The sequence below is a fragment of the Ictidomys tridecemlineatus genome, chromosome 2 (genome assembly GCF_052094955.1).
Source record: "Ictidomys tridecemlineatus isolate mIctTri1 chromosome 2, mIctTri1.hap1, whole genome shotgun sequence".
In the NCBI taxonomy this organism is placed as follows: Eukaryota; Metazoa; Chordata; class Mammalia; order Rodentia; family Sciuridae; genus Ictidomys; species Ictidomys tridecemlineatus.
In genome coordinates this window covers 220,746,184-220,771,596 of record NC_135478.1, presented here as the reverse complement: position 1 = coordinate 220,771,596, position 25,413 = coordinate 220,746,184, and the positions used below count along the sequence as shown (strand labels likewise).

The 25,413-nt window shown below is 42.8% G+C and overlaps 2 protein-coding genes across 4 annotated transcripts in view; one reads left to right on the top strand and one right to left on the bottom strand.

The window, feature by feature from the left end:
- Arhgef5 (Rho guanine nucleotide exchange factor 5) overlaps positions 1–5,463 on the bottom strand; it is a 22,046-nt gene extending 16,583 nt beyond the window's left edge. Inside the window, exon 1 of one of the 3 annotated variants that reach the window (XM_078040693.1) lies at positions 5,318–5,463. The gene's annotated coding sequence lies outside the window, so the exon portion shown is untranslated. Of the gene's footprint in view, positions 1–5,078; positions 5,285–5,317 lie in introns of those variants that run through there. The other 2 variants (XM_005326625.5, XM_078040692.1) reach the window with 2 other exon arrangements.
- On the top strand, positions 3,692–25,413 carry LOC144368978 (uncharacterized). The gene is made up of 3 exons (XM_078027946.1): positions 3,692–3,747; positions 4,925–5,711; positions 23,713–25,413. Exons 1-3 carry the CDS (start codon positions 3,692–3,694, stop codon positions 23,725–23,727), a joined length of 858 nt encoding a protein of 285 aa, XP_077884072.1. The 3' UTR covers positions 23,728–25,413.

The following is a 25,413-nucleotide window of genomic DNA, read 5'->3' as shown; positions in this document are numbered from 1 at the left end:
CTACTTTGATTTCTTGCAATCCACAGCAACCTGCACCTCCACTCCTTCCATCTTCCCTTCTCTCCTTTTCTTACTCTGCTCCCTCAGGACTGTGGGTTATCTTGCTCTCTCACCTTCAAGTCCTCTCCTGGCACTACTCCATCAGTATTTACACATCCCTGGTCTTCCTCATCTTTCAAATGGCTAGAAGGTGCTGTGCCCATTTGCTGTCTTCATGTCCCCACATCCTATCTGTCTCTGCCCCACTTCAACGATTTTCCAGCATCCCTTAGAACCATCATGTTATTAATTCCAAAGAAGCTCAATGGACTCTTATCTTGGATAGTGTGTCACATACCATGTCTGAGAGTTATATTGAACACTACTGACCTCAGAAATATTCTTTCCATTGTGATTTATACTATGAAGTTTCCCTGATGTATGTCTTAGGTTTCCAATGCTCTAACCAGGTTAAACTCTACTTCTCTTTAAAGCAATTATCAATTATAATTCTCTTTAAAGCAATTATCAATTATAATTCACTTCACTTCTCCTTTGTAGTATTTATACAATTAAAATCAGGTAATTATGTGTGTATTTTGTCTTACCCTCCTCTCAACTATGGTGTGATAAACTGTATGAGATTAAGAACTGCATCTAGCTTGTTTAATTGTGTAACCTAGCACAATACTTGGTTCATACTAAGTGTTTAATAAATATTTTTTTACATAAAGAACAAAATTCTTGTTTCTCTCCTGGGCCAGATCTGCCATATCTAATCAATCACCCAGTCCTATTGATCCACCTCCTAAAATACTCCTCCTGGTTGACCACTGCTCAGCATCTTCATGGCTACACCAGGAGCACACTGTGTCCTCTCACCAGGCCACCTCTCACCAGGCTACTGCAGCCTGTCCACGGATCTCCACACATCTTGCTCCATTCCATCTTATTCTCCACAATGCACCTGAGTGATCTTCAAAACATCACTTCTAGTTTTAATTCACCAGTGGCCTCTGACTGCCCTTGAGACAAAGCTCAATATTCAGCATGAAGCTGCCCAACCTGGCCTCTTCCTTTCTTTCCAGCAGCTTCACCACCTGTCGGCACCTGTCTCCACCTAGAATTCTCTTCTGCCCCAGAGAATTCTTTGCTTCTCTTGATAGTCACTGTGGTTAGACCAGGAGCACCACATGGCACAAACACTGCCATGTAACCTGCTCAGTCCCCTTTCCAGAAGGTTAGTTGGCTCTCAGTCAACTACATGACCCAAGGAAGAATGGAGATTTAAAGGCATGTGGTTTGATTTTTAGTTGTTTTGGTTTTTTAAATATTTGCCTTTTTTTTAAAGACAATTGTCTAAATCATTTAATCTATTTGAACATCCCTTAACTTTTAAAATGAGATTAAAGTACTTTCTTCACAATTCTAATGAATATTCAATGAGGCAACAAAAAAAAATCTCATGGTTTTTAAGAGCCATAGAAATAGTAAGTACTGTTGATCTGAGAGAAAAAGTTTGAGAGACACATATAAAATTTATAAATTAGAGGGACCTTTGGAGACACAGAAAACTTTGCTTAATTTGTAGATGAGCAAACTAACCCTAGACACTGGCCCAAATTTCCTAAACTAATGGCATAGGTGAATCTAAAACAAGATCCTTTGTTGAAGGTCTATTGTTAGCACCCAGAAGTCTATCTGTCAGGAAGCTGGCAGCTCATCAGTCAAGGGAAGATTCCAGAAGCCTCATAGACTCCATCCTGTATCTGGTCCTGAACTTTTCTTGTCTGGTGCAAGCTTAAAGTGGAAAAACTGGAAGCTCATCACCAGAATGCTGAGCAATTGCAGATGCATATATATGCAAAAATATGCAGGTATACACCACTCCTCCCCACAGTAAGGAACACTTGAGGTCTCTGTGCAATAGAGCCTTATATAACCAAAGAAGAAGGACCCTGGCCCCTGTGAGAAAGTAGTATTGGACAAGTTCCTGGTCATCCATAGATGTGGATACATCTACACGGGGCAAAACATGTCTAACATAACTGTACCCATGTTGAAGAACTATTATGTTTCTGGGTAACTGACAGTATGTGGTTTGCTCCCTATATCTATCCCTTAAGTATAAAATATAATAACCACTGGAGGTGATACTGTGATGTGATTTTACGGTCTCCACCACAACTTAAATAACATATGTGGTCCTTGTAGACACTTTCTGAAACTTGGCTCCTAACTCCCTGGGGAGACGGTTTGACTAACTCCATCCTCTCCCCTCACCCATATCTGTATTTTCCAGGCCTTATTCCTCATATACACCACCATGGCCTTAAAACAAGTAGTCATGGAATTTACAAAAGTGTTTCTGCGACACCTAAGCTTTATCTCTCTATATCATGTGCTACCTGGATATTTTCAGTTCCAATCTAGTGGCACATTTCTGTCCACTAACACTGTTTCTAACACTACTTTTATGCATTTGGAAACATCACTGGTTTTCTGCTTAGACACCATTCACCCCAAAGGGAGACATTCTCCATAGTCCTGTACTTGATCCAGTCTTAGTAATCCTATTGCAACCATGCATGACACAGCTAGAATGTGACAAAGCTCAAAGAAATCTGTAGAACATGGTGTCTTACTCAGATAAAGGCATCAGAAGGGAAGTATTTTTGCATTGCCCATTCCGTTAGAGTGCAAACATCCTCATCTCCTTCGGCACTAGGGGTGAGTAATCACTATTAATGTGAGCACAGGAAAGACAGGGCACCGCATCACGCTGATCTGGCCTCCTTCCAGATCAGAGACATTTTGCATTTGCATGACTTCATCTGTGCGTGACTTCTTAGAAGACAAAGCTCAAGTCACCCCACTAATAGTATGTGCCAGAGCTTGCTGTCTCTCTTATAGACCCCCAACACCTTAGCTCTTATCCATTTCTAGTCACCAGAAATATCTATTTCAAAGATACCCCACCTTCAGTCACATTGCTTTTTCTTTGAACTGATGTTGAGCACTATATGTATTTTTGAAGACCAAACCTCCTAGGTTTTCTAGAAATGGCAATTCAAATATTCTGACTTACAACATAAATTATTGCAATAATCTTGAGATTACAATATATGTGCCTTTATACTTTGTACTTCTGCTCTTGTTAGGAAAATATCCTCTTGCTCATGATAAAAAATATACATTTTGATTTTGAAAATAAGATCATCATACAGATGCATAACTTTATTCATTGTTTTAAGGTTATTGCCCACAACTCTACAAAGGTATCAAAATAAGGGTAGCTTTCTGGACCACTGGCTGCTAAGACCTGTCTTATACACTGGAGGAAAGCTATAATTCCTTATGAACTTTTTTCTATTCCTGGATACTTGAAAATTTCACATCATCTACTGCCTATAGACCAGATGGTCTTAGATAAGAACACTATTGATGATGGTCTTAGATAAGAACACTATTAGCCCACCTGTGGCCCTGTGCCATCCATAGAAAATATGAGTATGCATGACCCGTGTGTGTCCTTAACATAGAGGGTGGCCTGCTGCAGTCCACCTTGCACACACACTGAGTGACCAGCATCTGTTCATTCCACAGACACTGTGCATGACCCAGCCTGTCTACACCAGATGTTGTAAGTCACCTGTTTGTGTCTACATCACCACCATTTTAGTAATGCTGCTCCTGTCCAATTCATGATCCTATGAGTGGCCCCATTTCTGTCCACATCACATATCAACTGGCCACTCCAGACACCAGGTATGACGTCTTCTTGTCTATCCCACAGACATGGTGTGTAATGTGGCCACAGACAACCCCAGACAGACCACAGTATGTGTAGCCAAACACACTAGAGAACCCAGAGGTACGAAGGCTCTTGACTACATCTCGAATCCCTGTATCTTTTTCAAAGGAGGGTTTTCTTTCAATTTTTCTTGACTTCTCTCTCCTCTCGACTGTGACCATGGCATAAATTCCTCCTGAGCCACAGTCTCACACAGAACGGACACCTCTCATTTCTTCCCCCGAGGCCCCGAGGACCCCCTTCAAAGGTCTTCAAGGGTCATGGCTTCAGTTTCATGCCCACAGATTGGTAAAAAATTGATGCCCATTTTGCTAGGGCCTAGCTTCTTCAAGCTCCAGGTGTAGATAGAGCAGGAAGCTGGGAAGAGGCCACCCTGCTACTGCTGACTGATTCCCTGGGAGCTAGGGTTTCTGGAGTAGGTCAAGGATGCAAGAGCCAGGAGTGCAGTGGGGGAAGAAAGGAGGAAGGAAGTGAAAAGGAAAACCACCCTCTCTCCCTAGCCTGCGTGACATGCCCTTCCCCCTCAGTCTGACAACAGTCCTGGCCAGAGTTCACTTCTAGGTAGACAGGAGAGCAAGTCTGTCCTGGGAATCCAAGATCCAGGAAGGGGAGAAGGGGACTGAGATCTGAAAGCAAGTGGCACCAGGATTAGCTCCCCCAGGCCTCACTGGAAGGCATTTGTAAAGGATGCTTAGACCAGTGTTGGGATTGCCTCTTGCACCCTCACCACAGCTCCCAGCTCTAAACAGCTCCCTTCCAATGTGGTTGCTAATTGAAGCTCCAGGAAGCTCCCCAAATACAGGCAAACTGTTTCAGGTTAACGAGCCTCGACCCGCAGGGTCCAGAGGGTGCACACAGACAGAAGCACAGAGGTACAAAACGCTACGAAGATAACAACGAAGGAAGGCCCAGGCCTGGTTATGAAGAGGAAGCCAACAGCACATCTCCAGGTGAAGAATGGTCTAGAGAGGGAATCTCAGTTATTCCTTGTTAGAGAGGTTAGCTTTCCCCAGGGCCAGACTTTGAAGAGTGAGCCCTGATTATTGGCCCCGGGTACCGCGGGACAGGGTGCCCATTTACAAGGCGGGGACCCGGCTGGAAGCAGTTTTCAGGCAAGGGTATACCCTCCAGGTTCCCTCCTCCTCCCGATCGGGGTCCTCAGCCCCTCACTCCCGGCTCTGCCCGTCGACCCAGCCCCCCATTTCCGGAGCCTGCGCCCCGGGACCTAGCTGGGGCAGGTCCCCGGGGAGGCCTAGTTTCCTCTTCCTCCCTGTCCCTGCCTTACCTCCGCCGGGCTCTCCGGCGGCCCGGAGCCCAGGGCTGGGGAGGAAGGAGGGCACCCACCTGGTCGGTGTCACATGCTGCCCGGGCCCAAGAGTCCCCTCCAGGTCCCGGCGCCGGCCGCAGTCCCCGGCCAGGCCCGGCCGCCCCAGCCGCCCCACCCGCGGCCCGCCCCTGCCGCCCGGACGGGAGGAGGGATCGGGCTCTGCCAAGGAAGTTTCAGGTGAGGAAACAGGGACACACCTTCCCGGGGGAGGGGCAGGGGCCCGAGGCGCCCGAGCCTCATTGGTGCGAAGGAGGCGGCCGCGTCACGGCGGGTAAGAGCCGGGCGGGCCGCCGCCGTCCAGGGGAGCGAGGGCGCGGCCGCCGGGCGCGCGGGCCGGAGGGACCCCGGGCTCTGGCACCGGAGCGGGCGGGGTCGGGGCTGGCTGCGCTTCCGTGCTCCGAAAGCTCCCGGCGTCTCTCTGCGGGCTCCAGGTCCTCAGCGGCCAGCGCGGACCGCGCCGCTCTGCGCGCTGCTGCCCTGTGCGCTCGCCCGCGTCCTGCACGTCGGAGCGGCGCTGCCTGTGCGCGCCTCCACCTTCGGCCCCGACGCCAGCCTCTCTTCCTTGACGTTCGCTGTCTCTATGGGATCAAGGTGTCTCTTGCTTAGGTTATCTCTCATCTCTCTTCTCCCCTGTGTCTGTTGTCCGTCTGTCTGTCTCTCTTTTCTCTGTGTCCTTCTGTCTCTGCCTTTGTCTCTCTCTCTCAGGGCCTACATGTGTGTATCTTTTTTTTTTTAAGAATTTCTTTTTTCTTTGTAGATGGATACAATACCCATATTTGGTTTATTTTTTTATTTTGATATGGTGCTGAGGGTCGAACCCAGTGCCTCACATGTTTGAGGCAAGTGCTGTACCCTTGAGCCATAGCCCCTTGTGTGTGTGTCTGTATCTTTAAGACAATAGGTCCTTGTGTTTTCTGTAGATATCGTCTATTTGGTTCTGTATCCCTGAGTTCATTTTAGGGTGGTTATATATATGATGGTATGTGTTCCCTATGTTTTGTTTCCAGGACTATGTGTGTGTGTGTGTGTATTGCACATGTGCATGCACTAGCAAGTACATCTATTTATATTTAAGTCCTAAGCCACTGTCTTTGTCTTTGGTCTGTGTTTTCTCCTGAGTGGTTTTTTTTTTTTTTTTTTTTTTTTTGTCTGATTCTTTCAGGGAAACACTATGTTCTGTTCATCTTGAATGGGTGTTTCTACAAGTCTCTCCAACCACTTCAAAGAATGCCACAACATGGGCAGGTGCTGTGCACATACAGAACCCCTTACCTAGGGAGCAGACTTTTGATGTTCTTTTAATGAGACTGTTTCCCAAACCCACTTGTGACTCCAGGGTTGTCCTTGGTGATTTGAGTCAGGAGAATCTTACTGCGATTTCTGTCTCGTTTGTTTTTAGGAATGCCATGGTCTATAAGCCAGAAGGGCTTAGTGAGTTTGATCACTGTGCCCATTGGCCATTGCATTGGTCCTGTAGAATAGAAGGTAATTAAGGAAGAATGGCCTTCTCTGGTAGGCTCCTGAAGCAGGCATTCTGTGTTCCAAGCATGTGCTAGTATTGCTGTGTTATTCTGATGGGTTAAACTCAACGGTTCAATAGCCTTTAGTGTTCTAAGCTGCCATAGAATGTACAGGAAACAATAAGAAAAACAAGAATAGAGTTCAGATACATAAGCCTGGAACAGCACGTTTCATCAGCTCACAAAAGGATGAGAACAGGAAATCTTTTCTTGTAAGTTAAGAAGTTTAGCTTAAAACTTTCATTCCTGGGTTTCTCTGGGTCTCAGGTCTCATAGACTTGACCTCTTCTTGTCCTGCCAACTCTGACCTGTCAGTAATTTTGTTCACCACCCTTAATTTAGTACCCCCTCGCTTGGCTCCTGTCCAGAGAGTTAAGCATGCAAGGCTTGACCTGGCTCTTAACTGGTAGTAAAATATAGAAAAGTTAAAATTAACCTCTTGGGAAGTTTGCTGTTCCCTTTGAGCCTGGCCATGTCTGCAGGGTATGTTTGCCTGTGGGGACCAACCTACCTCTCTGGCTCTTCTTCTCTTCAAATACAGACTGTAGTTCTCAGTATTCATTTGTATTTTCTTCTTTTACATTTTTGGATGCTTGCTCTTGGTGACTGGGCTTTTTAGACTTGTCTAGTCCTGAGATTTTGATATTTTATTTGGGCCCTATATTTTCTCTGAAAGGTTTTATAGAAAAGAGGACATAGTAGAACGAAAATGAGATTGGGTTCGGAAAGGTCTGTGTGTAAATTACCTTTACCACTTTAAACTTTTTTGTTTGTATGTTTGTTTTAGTACTGGGGATTGAACTCGGAGGCACTTGACCACTGAGCCACATCCCTAGCCCTATTTTGAATTTTATTTAGAGACAGGATCTCACTGAGTTGCTTAGCATCTTGCAGTTGCTGAGGCTGGTTTTGAACTAATAATTCTTCTGCCTCAGCCTCCCAAGCCACTAGGATTATAGGCGTGTGTCACTGGGTCCAGCCAACCACTTTAAACTTTTTAATATTACCTTTACCACTTATTTCATGTGAAATCTTGGGCATATTAACTTTCTTTGTTTCATCTTAATATGCTTCATTTTCCTAATGTCTTAAAACTGGATAATAATATTTAATAATGTCTAGAAATCACTTAGTACAAGTGCCTCATGTGTGAAGGTGCTGGATGTGGGTTAGTTTTTATTTCTAACAGGGCCTGTTTTAGTTTTACATGTTGGATAAATACATTTACGGTAACAAGGTGGGAAGGACTGGGAAAGGTCAACTGATTCAAGATAAAGTAATTTTTAAATGAGGGCTATATTAGATAGGGGAAAAGAAAATTGGTTCTGCCACCATTTGACCCAGCTGTCCCTCTCCTCGGTCTATACTTGAAGGACTTAAAAACAGGGACACAGCCACATCCGTATTTATAGCAGCACAATTCACAATAACTAAACTGTGAAACCAACCTAGATGCCCTTCAATAGATGAATGGTTAAAAAAAAAGTGTGGCATATATACACAATGGAATATTACTCAGCAATAAAAGAGAATAAAATCATGGCATTTGCAGGTAAGTGGATGGAGTTAGAGAAGATAATGCTAAGTGAAGTTAGTCAATCCCCCAAAACCAAATGCTGAATGTTTTCTCTGATATAAGGAGGCTGATTCACAGTGGGATAGGGAGAGGGAGCAAGGGAGGAATAGATGAACTCTAGACAGGGCAGAGGGGTGGGAGGGAAAGGGAAGGGGCATGGGGTTGTACATGATGGTGGAATGTGATGATCATTATTATCCAAAGTACATGTATGAAGACACGAATTGGTGTGAATATACTGTGTGTACAACCAGAGATGTGAAAAATTGAGCTCTATATGTATAATAAAAATTGTAATGCATTCTGCTTTCATATATAAATATAAATAAAAGAAAAGTAGGTTCTGGAATTTGGGACCCCTTTAATGGGAAACAGTGGCTATGAGGTCCAGCAGGGGTAAGGACAGTGAACTGTCCTGTGAAGTTGTAGGTACTGGGACTAAATGAATTTCTGTGACCTTTTTGGAAGCAGGAGCTCATCAGTGTCATCCCTGGAGACACTTCACAGGGCCTCCGTCCCAGGCTCCTGCTTGGTTAATTCCAACTCTTCTGATCTTGTGCTTGTTCTCTCGCAACCTACTCCTAACCTCTTGGAACTTATTTTAAATTGAGTTCTTTCCTTAACTTGGCTGACTGTGGTGTTGCCATCTTTCTCCTCTAAATCCACCCTGACATGGCCACTGTGGGTATTGTTCCATGAGTTTTATTCTTCTCTTCTCGTTTTTGGTTTCCCCTTAGCTCTTTTCTCAACCCCTGCCCATTGGCATTAGCCTAAACTCAGTGCTGTTCAAGGTGTAAGTACTCATTTGCCTCTTTCATGTGTTTCTTCAGTCATTTACTCAGCAAGCGTTCTTAGACACCACCTAGGCAAGCTGAAGTTTGTTCATAGGAGCTCTCTCTCCATCAAATCCAGGAGAAAAACAGGCGACACACAGTAGCATGTGTGTCATGTTGAGATGGATGTGAAGTAGACAGGAAGCATAGAGGAGAGCCTTGGTGGCGCTGCCTGGGAAAGCAGAGGCACCCTAGGGTTGAGGTGGTATTTGAGTTGACGTCGTGTCTTACAGGGTGCTCTTGCCATTTTAGAGGGGGATGCAGCCAAGGCATCCCAATAGGAGAAATGGACCGTGCAAAATTACAGGTCTGGGAACCTTCTAATCAGAGAAGTGCAAACAGTGTGGGCTTAATCAGAGGTGTGGTCAAGAAATGGCAGAGAATGAGGCTGGAATGATAGGCAGCCAAATCACGAAGACCTTGTGGGCCATGCATGCTACCGAGTTCAGGCACTAGCTTTCTGGAGTTGGGCGTCCTCGAAAAGATTTCCATCCAGCAAGGTTATGACGTCACATGAGAAGGTTATAAAAACACTCTGGCTGCAGTGTGGAGAGTGGCCTGGGTGGGTAGGGAGATGCAGATGCAGGGAAGTCCATGGCTATCGCCGTCCGGTAGATGAGAAAAGATGGCACCCTGAACTGATGAGGGAGCCGATGAGCAGCGAGGGAGGGAACAGAGGGTCTGGGTTTTCAAAGGTAAAATCATAAAATCAGATTTTAAAACTCATTTATTGGAAGTGGGCGCAAATAAAGTGATTTGTTGTCTGAAGTTTTCACTTCTTGTGGGAGACAGCTCCCCAGTGATACCCCATCGAAGCCATCGGGATCCTGCATCCTGGAGTCTTGCTTCCGTCGTGACTGCCTCCAGAGACCTGCATTTTATTTACAGAAGGAAGATAACCCACCTTGGGCTTGTGTTGAGTCTGTGCTTCATATCCTGGCCCTTTCTTTCTCACTTTGCTTTCAGGATTGACTGAAGAGACCCATGAAGGAGTCTTTCCTGGGAGTTGACTGTATTTCACTGCATAATCATTGCTCTGGGTTTTTCCAGTCACAAAATTGGTTTATAATCTTTCATTGCATAATCATCACATGGTACAATTCTGTTGGTCAAGCCACTTAAGAGATGAACAGAGAGCAGCAACACGTTCACCAGCGGTGGTATAGGGAAGCACACCTGTTTTCTTGTGCACTGAGAGCCATGAGCCTACAATTGTCCTTGCAGACATGTGGTTAGTATATTGCTTTCTTTGAACCATATCCCCAGTTCTTTTTTATTTATTTATTTTGTATTAATTTTGAGACAGGGTCATGCTCAATTGCTGAAGCTGGCTTTGGACTTGTGGTCCTTTTGACTCGGCTTTCTGAGCCTCTGGCATTAACAGCATGCACCACATGCCCAGGCACATTGTCATTGTATTTCAGAGAGCCGCTTCTTGTTATTAGAGCCCACAGTGCCAATGGAAACACATCTTACGTGAGAGGTGCTGAGGACGGGGTGTCAGATCAGGAAACCAGTGACAGAAGTGCAGAATCTTAGGACACAGGTGAAATTTTCAAGTCCATATTTTGCAACATTGGAGTAAATTTTCTTAGGTGGAATATTTTAACTATTTTGCACAAATCATAACAACTAATATGTGTTTTTTTTCCCAAACTGGAAAAATGTTTGCTAAACTCTCATGAAACAAAATGATGAATCTAGACTTAGACCATTTATTTATTTATTTATTTTGGTATTGGGATTGAACCCAGGGAACTTAACCCCTGAGCCACATCCCCAGCCCTCATTTATTTTTATTTTTTTTCATTTTGAGACACTGTCTTGCTAAGTTGATTGGGACCTTACAAAGTTGCTAAGGCTGGCCTCAATCTTGCAATTCTCCTTCCTCAGCCTCCTTAACCTCTGGTATTACAGGCATATGACTCTGCACCAGGCTGAATTATTCAATTTTAATGTATATTTTCAAGTATTTTGTACATTGTAATTTGCACCAAAGATTGTTTAATAATAAATGGTTTTAAAGTCATACCAGCACAATAGTTTTTAAAAGCTGCACATAATTGTTACACCCCCACTTTTTTGCAAAAACAATTGGCATAAAATCTGTGACAACTCTGCAGTGAAATATGGTAGGCACAGCTGTTCTCTGTGTGTTGGACTCAGGGCTTCAGTTGCCTGGTTTAGTTGGGACTATCAGTTTTATTCAGTGCTGGCAAGTGGAGGGGGTTTGGGGAGGGTTAATGGAGAAAGGATCTGCTGTGCTTGTGAGAGGAACATGTATACTAGTTCAAATGTTTTAGACTTCAGGAACTCTAAGAGATAGATGTGAAGTCAGGTGGGTAGAAGAGGATGGGAATTTTGTAGAATGAAAAAGCTAAAGAGGCCAGCCTTAGCCTTACATATGACTCCTGAAAAGTGTTCATTTGTGAATTAATAATGATGTGTAGAATAACCAAGTGTGCAGAGTGGCTCAAAGTGCAATTTCAGGGACACCTGCTGGATTCTAGGAGATGAATAGGTCCCCCAGCCCTGATGCCCAGGAGGATACAGGTACATAATAATGTTGTAATGTCATGCACTTGGCTGGCTGTGCCTGTGGGTTCCTTGTCTAGATTCAACCAACAAGGACTGAAATTTGCATCTATGTTGAACAGGTATTGACTTTTTTCTTGTTGGTATTTTCCAAACAATATAGTGTAAGAACTATTAACAAAGCTTGTATTCCTTATTAGGTATTATAGGTAATCTAGAAATGATTTAAAGTACACAGGATGATGTACAAAGGTTCTGTGCAAATACTTTACCAGTATATATAAGGGGCTTGAACATCATGGATTCTGGTATACTTGGGAAGTCCTGGAGCCCATCTCCTGCAAATACTGAGTAACAACTGTGCCTTTTATGATAGAGGTGTGTGCAGAGTACTATGAGTATTTAGAGGAGGAACACACTATCTTTTTGGTGAGTTTGCAAATCAATCTCAACCTGATGGTACCTTCATGTGATGTTCATAGGCAGCAATTCCATTAACACCTTTCCTGGCTCACTAGAGGCTGGGTGCTCTTGAAATATCACCTGTAGGAAGATACCACTTGTAGGAAGATAGTTTAACTTGGTTGCCTCCTATTCAGTTGAGCATCTCCAAAGCATCTGGTAAGTGATGTCAGTGAACAGCCAGGTCCTTCCCCAGAAAGCTCCTGGGGAAGAAATGTGGCAGAGTGCTGGTAGTCCAAGAGACAGCGGAGTCCTGTCCTCATTGCAGTGAGCAGTGCCTGCAAGTGCTGATTCAGGTTGTCTTGCTTTTGAGCTTTTGGCAATGGTGTGCTTATTTGACAAGGTCCTGCAGATTATTGCTCCCTGTAATGACCAAATGGCCTGCATGCTCACCAAAGTACAGGAGTCTCTGTATGTAGTCCCATGTCCACTTCATATAAGGGGATTGAGCATCTGTGGATCCGGTGTCCACAGGGTTCCTGGGACCATCCCTGCAGATATTAGAGGATTGGTGAATATGCCGTGAACTCTTATGCCTTCTATTCTTATTCTCCTTCTGCCTTATTATCTTTTATAATCTACCTTTAATGTTATCTTCTCTGTGTGTATATTTATGTTTATAATTCATATTCATTTTGGCATAAAATGAGAGGTGCATATGTATGTTAATACTGATATGAACATACATATTTACACCTGGCTGTCAGTTTTATGCATACATCTTTTTTTCCCTCCTGTTTAGCAGGAGCTGGAAACATGCACTATATCTCTTGATAGTTTGTCTTTGGGGGTATAAAATCTCATGTTATTTAAAGAATCACTTGGATCCTTGTGCCTCTTTTTCTTCTGGACATAATTGAGGCCAATACCTGGTAACAGCCTGCTGTTGATTTTGAACATAGAAATAGTCTTAGTTCTGCTCCCATAGTTCTGCTCCCACTGGTCTAACACCACCTTTTTCTTTGGCCAGTGGAAGGTTATTGGCCTCATCCCTAATCTCAAGCCCTGATGTCTGTGTCTGGAGGTGTCTCATTCCATGGTTCAAGTCCCCAGTGACTGTGCCCTTCCACTCTGATCCATAAGGTCTCACTTTGTTTCCCCAGTGCAGCCTCTGCCCCTACCACCCTTGATGGCAGTCCTCACCCACCCTTGATGGCAGGCCATCTGGCACCGTCCCTAGGCCTCCACTTACCCTGCCCTTTCTTTTCCTATGGGAGGAGGGAGGATGGGTAAGAGAGAGAGAGAGAGAGTGACGTGGAGCCAAGTGTAGCTTTGTCACAGGGTTGATCACCAAGGAACAGATGCGCTGGATGGGAGAGAGATAAATGGAGATAAGAATAGAGAGGAATAGAGAGAGAAATGCTTTCTGGCTTAGCAAAATATCCTTCTATTTCCTTTATGATACAGATATCTCTGCTTCGATGGTTCCCTCAAGGGGGCAACATTAAACATGTTAAAGTCATAGAAGCAGGCTTTAAGAAAGAAAAACCAATGCAAAAACCATGGAGTTAGGACAATTCAATACTGTCTTTAGAGATCACCAAACAGCTCCTGAGATGGTATAATTTGTAAGATCATATTGCTAGGTCCAGGTAGTGGCCAACAGAGCCATGTCCTCCAAATCAGTCAAGCTACTTGCTGAGATGACTATGCTGAGATGACTACTTGCTGAGATGACTATGGTCTCATGACTATGCATAAATTAATGATAGGATGCTCATTGCTGTGGGATAATTATAACATAACCCTTCCTTAAGAGAACGTGGAACATTTTGATCAAAATGGTAAAATGATATTCTAAAGCAACATTTGATAAGCCCAAAGAGAGGTAAAAAGAATAATGTCACAGAAATTCAAAGGAACATTTGATTTATATGGCCAGAGTGAAAGGAAAGGTTCTAATAAAAGAGTAGTCCTTGGGCTGGGTGGGAAGTATGGGCAGGTGTGGGAGACATGTTTCCATAGCATGCATTCCCATGAGCACTCTGGCCACTCCTCAGTACCCACACTCCAGCCCTGCCTCACGTACCTCTGACAGTAAGAGCAGAATTTTGGGAAAGGAGAATGCTGAAGGCTGGAGACATCTTCTCAGGTATGTGTGGGGGAGGTGAAAGGTATTGGTACCTGGAACAGTCTTCACTTTCGGGCCCAAGTCAACCTCCACTGGGAGGTTTATGCACAGTGTTTCTTTGAGGGACTCATGAGATCTCATGCAGATTTAGTCCTTAATCAGAATATTTTGTAGTCCTGGTTCCTGAAGGAAAGGTGAGTGGAGTTGGCAGAAGCTATAGCACCATCTTGTGGAAATAAAACCAAGCACAAGCTGTGTTCTGCAGATTTTAGGCATCTCAAGGAAGTAGCAATCTTGAAATATCTTCTTGGCTCTAAAGCACTCTTGAAATGCAAAATCCATCAGGATCAAAAGACTCCCCTCCTATGCTAATTCTCTGGCTGATGAGTTTGCATTCGTGACCAGTGGCAGATTTTTGTTGTTGTTGTTGTTGTTCAGAATAAAGATATGTACTTAGGATCCAATATTTTCCATCTCAGGCTCATTTATTTTAGGATGTGAGTCCTCAGCTTTGGAATTTAACCATGTCCTTCCTTTGAGTTTAGCAAAATAACTAACATCTCCAGAAAGAATAAAGGAATGAACACTGGACTTGATTGCTTTTTTCTGTTTCCTTGGTGTATCAGACACCTCCTTCTGGTGATAGAATTCATTAGCACAGGACTTGGGGAAAAGGAGTTTCTTTAGTCATTGAGAAGCTCAAGCAACTGCATTGGGATCTCAGAGAAATAAAAAGTATAGCTGCTGGGAACTTACTGAATCATTTTCTAGAAATTTTATCAGGACCACTAAAAAAAACTCTCTTGTAAAATGTTTCATTTAGAATCATAAATTCATGAACCATTGAATAACTAATGAGACTTTTAATGTGAGTAATCTGCCCTCCAGTGGAGGGGAAAATGCCCAATATTCCCAATCTTCATTTTCTCACTTGGTCTGAATCAAATACGGAACTGATCTCTCTTGGAAGATTTAGGGCCTCAATAGGTTGTCCTCAGGACAGTCTCAGACTGCATTAGAATTTATGGTTGCTGTGAATTTTGCAGAATTTTTTGTAATGTGTTTTTTTTCCCCCTGCAATATCATATTTGAAAAAGCTATCCATGGACATGTTTCAAAACTTCAAAGTACAAAATCAATTTTCCCTTCCCCCATGTTCCCTAACTATCTAGATTTTTCCTCCCCTGGAGACACTAGTTATTACAAGTTGTTGTTGAAATGTTTCCAAAACATTCTGTGCTTATCTAGGAAATAGATTATATCAAGGATAGTCTACAAAATGTTTTGAAATTTGTCATGGGAAAATATAGATTGAAGAGTATTTTGTATTATTATATAAAGAATTTCCTTGATTATTTTTCCATTGTACAGTATTCTGCTGAATGGGTCTAGTGTGATTTATTTAGCCAGTGTCCCATTAAGGTTGTTTCCAACAGTTTGGCAGTACCAACAGTGCTTCAAACAATAACCCTTGCCTCTGTTGTTTTGCATGTGTGCTAGTCTACCTGTGGGATATCTGCCTCAGAGCAGAATTGGGTCAACTGGTATGTGTATTTGTAATTGAGACTTTAGCAAACTGTTCTCCATGGAGGTCATTACAGCATGATTGACTCTCCATGCCCTCACTAGCTACATTTTTAAGGAGGGGGGGTCATTTGAACTTTGCCAATCTGATGTGTAAATTATGCCATTTCACTGTAGTTTTTCTTGTTGTGAATTTTACCTAATTGATTCTCTTTTTCCAAAGTTGCTTTGGTAAACATGCTGACTTGTAAAAGTTTAGTTTTTGAATAGGTAAAAATGGCTCAAATTCCAAACGGTTTTCAAAAAATATTCATTGATGTCCACCTTGCCCTGTTCTTCTCCACTAGTGGATTTGGCATGAAGCTGGGGAGGCTTATATTTCTGAATCCCTTCAAAGCCCTGAACCAATTTTGTATTCATAGATTCACATTCTTTCTTAAAGAAGTTGCCCCAAATTGCATGAGCTTAAGGTGTGGACATACCCCTGTTTGTCTTTGAGTTCCAAGTTTCCAACCTCTCTTCCTAGTTTCTTATTTATCCTCCAGAATTATTTTTTGTACATATAAGCACAGAGAGATTGTCCACCTTTCCTCCCTTTACCCTTGATTTTCTCAATGCATCATAGAGATTTTCCTGTGAAAGATAAGGAGAAGGTCTACGTTGCTTTTGGCTTGTTTGTTGTCAGTTGCATGTTCTGTTGTATAAGGCTTCAGTTACTTACCTCATCAGCTCATTATTGGTAGCACATAATATGTATTTGTTTTGCTTCATGTTTTCCATGTTCTTAAGACTTGTGGTAGGTTTCAGAGACCTAAGAATCTGGTGTTGGTTTCAGAAGAAGTAGGATTAAAACAGGCGTAATTGGCAGGGGGAATCCCTGATATGCTTTTACACTCCACCCTCCTCTGGTATGTAGGACTCCAGCTCCTATCAAAACAGGTCTCCATGACCTGCTGGCCACAGCCTCCCATGGATATCTGCATCTGCATATTAAGTTGATCTATGATTGCTAAAGAATTTCTGAGAATCTGAAGGCAGGAGGGAGAGTCAATTTTAAGGCTTGGGTGACTACACAGGCTTTGGATTCAAAAAGGTCCAGTAGCCCACGAGGTCATACTCCTTCATTAGGGACATTGCTGCAGCCCAGTGAGTAGTTGCCACTGTGCGCATGCCAGCCTTTCACTGTGCTGTGGCTGTGGGAAGGGCAAACAACCCAGGCCAGGAGAGGTGGCCATCTTCTGCCAGATTCAGTCTGCTGGCATTTTCACTTTTATCTCCTTCAATCATTTCTTCCTATCTCCTCTCCTAGTAAAGTGCAAACACCACGAGAATTGCATTGTGGACAGCTGGAAGCTGTCTTCATTTCCCATCTTCCTGAAACATCGGCTGTTCCACCTTGATCAGAACCTGGTTTCTAGAAAGAGAGAATCACACACCTGTGATTTGGTTACCCTAGATTCTCACCATACTGTGCAGTAGCATCTTTTGTTCACATATTAATGTATATTGGGAACTGTGTCAGCTATATTTTCCCTTTTCTTTAAGTGAATTTAAAAAAAAAAAATTTAAGTTGTTTCTTTGTGCCTGTGTTGAAGATTGTGGACTTAAAAAAAAAGTTTGTTTTATTTTTAAATTGAGAAACAAAATCTCTCTTCCTTGTGTACAACATCGTGTTTTGAAATGTGTGTACATCGTGGAATATCTGAACTCAGGTCGTTTTTATCACTTTTGTGGTGAGAGCACATTAAACCCACTCTCAGCATTTTTCAAGAACACGGTCTATTAGGAGCTGCCCCTGGCCCCTTAGACAGGCGCCCGGGAGGTCTTGAGATCCAGTTGGGTCCTTGGGCTGGAGAAGGTTCCCTCAGCCCAGGTGCAGGGCGCTGTGCGAACTGGTCCTGGATTCACGTCCTGTTGCACCTCGTAACTGCCGTGTCACCGCAAAGAAAGTTCCCAGGTTCTTTGTGCTGCTGTTGCCTCTTTAGTAAAATGAGTGTAATTAAAGTTCTCGAGGCACAGAATCGTTGTGAAGTTTATTTTTATTTTTTACCTTTCTGCAGCACTGGGGATAGAGCTCAGGGCCTGGTGCATCCTGAGCTCTGCCACCTGGCGACATCCCCAGCCCTGCCATGAGGTGTGGATGGGGTCATAATGCATGGGACACAGCCGGATGCCTGACGCTCAGTAAGCTCTCTATAGAGACAATCTGTTAAAAACAGTTCACAGGGTGTGGGCAACATGTGTAGAGAATTAGATACTTACGTTTAATTTTAGGTCCAAGAAACTTTCCCGGTAAAAGTTATTCTCAGTAAATAAAATTAAACTTAAATTAAAAAATAAATAAACTTAAATTAAAAGTAAATAAGATAAACTTTTCCTGGTAAAAGTTATTCTCAGTTAATAAACTCCCTTAATTCAGAGTGGACATTTCATATTACATGTTATCTAGTCCTATGGAACTCCTATTTTTTTGAGCCCTGAAATAGTCAACTCGCCCATTCATTTGATGCTCACTCTTGAGTTCCTACTGTGTATAAGTCCTGAGAGATTGAATTATCTTCAGGAGTTTGTTTTATTTTCTCCATATGGAACATACTTCATATTCCTTTGAAAAAAGAAAATCCCCAAAGCATGTGAAATGCAAAGAAACCAATAAAGCCTGATAATTAGACAACAAGAAAGAAGCTTAAATATAGTCTAGTTCAAATTTTCATTTTAAGATGAGGAACCTGCAACCTAGAGGAGTTAAGCAACTTTTCCAAGATCACACAGTAAGTGGAGGAGTCAAGATGACATCTCAGACATCCGACTCTGAGCCATCACTCTATTGGTTAAATCCTATTTGGCTCCAGGATCTGTTTCTTTTTTAGCCTGATATTATTTCAAGAATTCTCTCCTTGTTTTGAACGTAAAGGAATTGAGGTCACCACCTGACAAAGATCTCTGCAGTCCCATGTTCATGGCAGCAGAATTCACAATAGGAAAGATGTGGGAACTAACTCCAGAGTCTATCCCTGGATGGAGGGATAAGAAATTGTGAGATGTATGTACAATGGAACCTGATTCAGCCTTGAGAAAACAAGAAGACGTTACCATGTGCCCCATATGGATAATCTAGCAGACCTTGTGCCAAGTGAAATAATTCAAACAGAAAAAAAAAATACATCTGAAAAAAATATCAAGGTCAAATATATAACAATAGAGAATAAAACATGATTATCAGGGTGGTGGGGGAGGGCAGGAAGAAGGGATAGAGAGCTGTAGATAAAAAGATACAAAGTAACAAACATGCAGGCTGACCAGACCAGAAGATCTAGTGTACAGCTTGAGGACTGGAGCTAGCAACAGTGTATTGTTTCAGGGTTTGGGGGAAATGAGTAGTAACTTCTCTTGCCCCTGTGTGAGATGAGGGATGGTGGATATATAAATTTGTTCCAACATAGTAACCATTTCCTCTGTGTTTATTCGCATCTTATAACATTGTTACACACCTTAAAATATTATGTATGACATACACAATAAATTTATTTAATAACATTAAAAAAAACAAAAAGGAACACAAAATAGATAAAAAAAAAAAAAATGGGCCATGACTGTTCATGCCCAGAAAGCGAGGGACGTGAGACGCTTCCCTGCTGGCTGGTGAGACATTGCACCTGCAGCCCAGGGAGACAGCATTTCAGGGCTCTTCAGTGTTTGTCTGCTCTCAACAACCCACGTTCAACAGTGATGATTTTACCCTCAGCCAACAGTAAACAGCAATCCTGTAGGGCGGGCATCAGCCGCCCCCAGCCCACATGCCAGAAATGCTGCAGGTGCCCATTTCAGGCACAGCGAACCCGCTGCCACACACGGTCCCACCCTGTCATTTCCAGTAGCTGCTGCCTCTACCCTCCTGCCAGTTTCCAGGAGCAACACCCAGACAGGGCTCCCACGTGGCTCCATCCAAAGCAGGTTGGGTCATTCGGCACACTCTCTAGAGAAGCCAGTGGCCACTGTTCCCTCGGACAGAAGTAAGTGAGCATTCTTAGCATTAGTTTAAGTAGCAAATCTAAATCTCCACCCTCATTTGTTTCTTTTCCTCACAGGTCAGAAAGATGGCATGATTATGAATATCTATCGTATAAGAATATGTAAAAGCAAGAATTAGGTAAATTGAGTGAACAGTAACTTATCTACCTTAAAAAGATCAAAGGTGACACTCCCTGTGCCTGATTGGGATGGGTAGATATTTAGCCACATGGACCATTTACTTGTTCACTTGGTCAGAATTTATTGGGCAGCTACTGGAAATGGGCCTCTAGCCAGCCATTCAGAACATGAACATCTGTAGGTAGGTCCTCTACAAAAGGCTGGCTTGGAGTTCATTTAAAGTCAGGCTGCCTGGTCTTAATAATGTGACCATCACTGAATAATTCTGTGACTTTGTATTAATTAATTACTTTCTCTAACCTTCATTTTTTTCCCCATCTTTATATGGGCATACTATTAGTACCTGCTTTACATAATTGTTGAGGGGATTATATTAAAGTATTGTATATAGTACCTCTCACATAGTAAATGCTCAAGAATGTCAGTTACAATGAAATTTCTACTCTATTATATTCTACAATTAAAAGAATTTAAGAAAAGTATAAATCAGAAGAAGGTCAACACCATAAATTTGGAAATTAAGTCAACAGATGGCAAAAGCAACTTTTACTCATTCAACACATTTTTGGTGAGTACTTACTATGTACTAGGAATGTCTAGGATGTGGTGGGAAAGGCACACTCATACATTGCTGGGGGGAACTGCAAATCGGTACAACCGCTCTGGACAGCAGTATGGAGATTCCTTGAAAAAGTAGGAATGGAACCACCATTTGACCCAGTTATCCCACTCCTTGGTCTATATCCAAAGGACTTAAAATAAGCATACTACAGTGACGCAGCCACACCAGTGTTTACAGCAGCACAGCACAATTCGCAATAGCTAAACTATGGAGCCAATCTAGGTACCCTTCAATGAATGGGTATAGAAAATACACAATGAAGTATTACTCAGCCATAAAGAAGAATGAAATTATGACCTTTGCCCACAAAATGGTGGATCTGGAGACAATCATGCTAAACAAAATAAGTCAGTCCCCAAAAGCCAGAGGTGTAATGCTTTTGCTGATATATGGAAACTAATCAACAATGCAGCGGGTGGGGAATAGAAATTCAGTAGATTAGACAAAGGGGAATGAGGGGAAGGGAAGAGGGATTGGAAAAGGAAAAACAGTGGAATGAATCTGAAATAACTTTCCTATGTACACATGTGAATACACCACAGTGAACCCCATCATTGTGTATACCCACAAGAAAGGGGTCCTTATTAGAATAAGATACACTCCATGCTTGAATAATTATATAAAGTAGATACTGCTGTCATTTATAACTAAAAAGTGCCGCAGTCCAGCTGCAGCAAAATAACCCAGGGGGTGACGAGCAACTTGTGTACATTGATACAGCAGGAGTGGGAGCCCTTTATTGTAGGACAGGAGCGGTATATATACAGTCCACACAGCTTATCTTAATTAACATAAACTAGATACAGCAGTCAACCAATAAGCAATCTCCACACTTAATGGCTCGCTGGCGTTACTTCACAAACCACTCCCTCTGCAAAATGCCAGGTGCCGTCTTGACTTGTTTACTGATCCTAACAAAAAAGAACCAATGAAAAATAGTTACTGAAAAAAAGAAATGAACCAATTCTCATCCTTTTTCTTTGTGGAGAGATGGTCCACATTTGAGAGATACTTGTCAGTCCCAGGCTATGGATTATAAAAAGCTGGGAGCTGAGACCCCTGTGTTTTCCTAGTACGTGAGCTGGGACCAGGCTCAGAGGCAGAGAGGTTTCCTTGAGGTCTTTCCCAAATGACTCACAGAGTGGCACTGATCTGGGTGAAGCTCTGCCTCTTGGATAGACTGTTCCCATGCCTCTAGAGGGGGCACAGAGAGGCCCCTGTGCAAAGCTCTGGGTGACCTCTCAGCACCACTGATCTTTCTGTCTTAGGGACAGTCATGGTCCCAAACCAGAAAGTCTAGCCACTCGAGGGCATTGCAATGATTTCTGACCTAATGGTAATAGTGACAGTAGCATCTTACACTTGTAAAGCTGTGCCTCAGCATCCTCTTGCTAGGGGTTTTCAGCAGTCCTCTGAAGCAGCCGAGGCAGCTCTTACGTACAGCTTGTGGACAAGAGACCTACATTAAGTGGATTAAGGAAGAGTGCAGATAGCAAACAAAAGACCAGGCCTGGAACCCAGGTCTCCAATACAAAGCTCATGTGTTCAAGGGCTGGGCCGCATCATGGACCTTGTGGACACGTGGGTCAACCCCGGGGGAAGTACTGAACCCAGAGTTCAGGGCCACACAGGGGACTCTCTGAGCATGGTTTCTGTGCCCCAGCGGTTTTCACAGCTTGCCTCATCTCATTGCAACCTACCTGTGGGGTCATGCTCTTCACCTTGACCTGCCTTTTGGATGCATCCCTGCAGATATTTGGGGGCACATGCTACATCCGTCAGGAACTAAAGCACCATTTAATGCTGAGTAGCAATATTGGAGTTGCAAATTATATATTCAGTCTGGATAAATTACAAAAAGCCTGAATCTCAGCCTCACAGAGTTCATGGGCCTAGGCAAGAAGTCTTCCACACACATAACCTCTGCCTCTTCTGGTGGCCTCATGGCACACAGAAGATGGAAGAAACCCATGTTCATCTAACGTGTCCTTCCTTGGGATACGGTAGTCTTACTCTTCATCTGATAGTGTTGATAATGATGTAATATACTGTCTAGTTAAGTAGAGAAGGTCTGGGAGTCAGACTGAGTGAGAGTATGTCATTTTCCATATGCTTGATGTTTGCATCATAAAATGGGATAATAATGAGAAGTGGATTTGCCATGATGGTAAATGAGGTTATCACTGTAAAGGACCTGATGATGTGCGGTAGAGGGCACCGAGTCAGTACTTTGGCATGATGCTATGAATATTATTATTAAAATTATTTTTCTTCCATTCAGTTAACTCTGCTTGGGGCTTTCCATCCATACCCAGTGCATTAGTCAGGGTTCTCCAGAGAAAGAACCAACCAATAGGGTGTGTGTGTGTGTGTGTGTGTGTGCGTGTGTGTGTGTGTGTGTATTCCAACCAGTCAGAAGCTAAATCATTCCACAATGGTTCTCTGTAAGCTAGACAGATAGGGGAACTGGTAGTTATCTTTATTTTGCATTCTAGTGCCATTTACAAAGCAGGAGGAACGAAAATATAAAAGGCATCTTTTATGAAAACGTGGTTGTTTAATTCCTGGGGCAAATCAATGGATCTGCTACATATGGACCCTAGGGGCAAACTTTATTTTGCAATAGGTTATGAATGTAAGCCAATTCATCACTTGGTATTTAATCTACAGATCAAGTCATGTACAGAATTACCAAAATTATTTTGAATAGCAGCCTATAAAATTTGTAGGGATTGGATTTTTCAGAGGTTCCAGCATCATCCCGTATGGTGAGCCTGGATGTTGAGTGCACGGTTGTGAGAGCAGGAGGTCAGGCATTCATGCAGAGAATGGAGGTTTAGGAGAGTGTGCAGATGTGTGTGGAAACACTTCAGGAAGTTGTTCATGGTGCATTGTTTGTAACTCACCTCTCCTCTAACAACAAAAGAACAAGTTCTGCTTCTACGAGTAGAAGAAGGCAAGGCCGTGCCCAGAATGACAATGTGTTGCGGGACTGATACGATTTGTGCCATGCTTAGCATTCATATCAGGTAAAATTCACAGGGGAAGAAATGACTATTCATGAAAACATTAACTCTGCTTTACTTTAGCAATGTAAGAGTTGCTAAGTACTTTGCAGATAGCTAATTAAAATATTTGGCAGTAAGATAGCCCAGTAAATCAGTCATTTTATAGATTACTATAGCAATAAATTATCAGTCAGGTAATTGGTATTTCTGTGAATTGGTGATGTGCCAAATAATATTTAATTTTTTGAGCTTAAGTCCTGGGTAACATTTTCCTCCATTTGTCATGTAGAAATCTGGCATTTAACCTGAGGTTGAACTATGGAACTTGTGTCTACTGCCTCTGAAGAAAACCCTTCACCAGGATCACTGTCAGGAGGGATGCTGCTTTTGATTAGAGCCTGGCCCAGCTGTCATGAATATCAATGGCAACATCAGAGAGATGTTCTTCAAAAAAAAAAGTGAAATAACAGAAATAACACTTCCTGTTGAGAAGTAAACGTAAATCCACTCATCATGAGTGAGAAGGAAGACAACGTGATAAAATGTGTCACGGGGAGCTCTGTGTGCACCCCAAAGTCCACTGAGCTCGCTTTGATGCACTTTCACCCAGCCGGGGAGGAGGAGGATGTGACTGTGGTGCAGGGAACCCAAATGTAATCGTTCCCAGGGACACAGGAATAAAGATGGGAGCTGATCCCTAAGAGGCAGCAGTTGTGAGCACTGCTTTACGCTGTCCCGGAAGTCCATCTGCTGGTGTGATGATGCTGTCCTCCAGGCAGGTCTGTGGCTATCATCCCGATGGCTTGAGTGATCAGTGATGGATGGCCCTACCCAGCGACATCTCCAGCTAGACCCTCTGCTCTGATTGTGTGTTCACCACTCAGTCTTTGTGTATTAAATTGCCTTCTTGTGCAGAGATAATGCCTGTAATTCAAGTGGTTTGGGGGAGGCTGAGGCAGGAGGATTGGGAATTCAAAGCCAGCCTCAGCAAAAGCAAGATGCTAAGCAACGCAGTGAGACCCTGACTCTAAATAAAGTACAAAGTAGGGCTGGGGATGTGGCTCAGTGGTTGAGTGTCCCTGAGTTCATTACGCATTACCCACCCCCTACCCCAACTGCCTTCTTATGTAGAGATATTGACAAAAAGAGAATGTGGAGATCAGCAAAGTACTTGGCTGATTTTGCAGATACAATTTTCAAGTAACTTAATTCCATTCAGGCTTGTTGATGCTTCTCTTTTTAGTTTGGAGAGTGTGGTACAGCTGAGAAAGGTGTGCAGTGAGCAATATTTCCAAAGCTGGATCTAAAACTGAGGACCAGGTCCTGAACAGAGACTTGGACTCATTGCAGTGCAACCCAGGGAAAGCCGTTCTGAGCATCTCATTGGAGCCCTGAGCTCACCCCTTCTGGATTCTTCTCTAGTGGCACAAAAGATACAAGTATTATCAATAAATTATTACATCACTAAAACACAAATAAATTTTTTAAATGAATATTATAAATTTATAACATACAATAGAGCTTTTATTTACTTTTAGGATTCTATGTAAAAAAAAACCTACTGTGTTAGGTGAAACTTCTTAATTTATTTGGAAAACACATAAGATGTGTATGAAAAATATCTCATTATAAAAATTAACTTGGATGTTTTGAAAATCTCAATCTCTTTATTCAGTCCCCCGTTATTTCCTTTTGTAATTTTTTCAAATGATTACATAAAGGAACTGAACCCACTATTTACAAAGCATGAATCTCCTTAAAAGCCAAACAAAGAGGCAAGAAGAAAGGACGGCTCCACATGTACATGAAGACTCTTTAGGGTCGGGGTGTCATCTGGGGGGAACATCTGCTTGCTTCTACTGTACTGGATTGTTAACATACTCCTGGGGAGCCAGGAACATGTGAACTCAATTTTGTGATTCTCACTTGGTGAATGTCAGCAGAGTGAGCAAATAAGTGAATAAACACAAATGTGTGTACAAATTCTTAA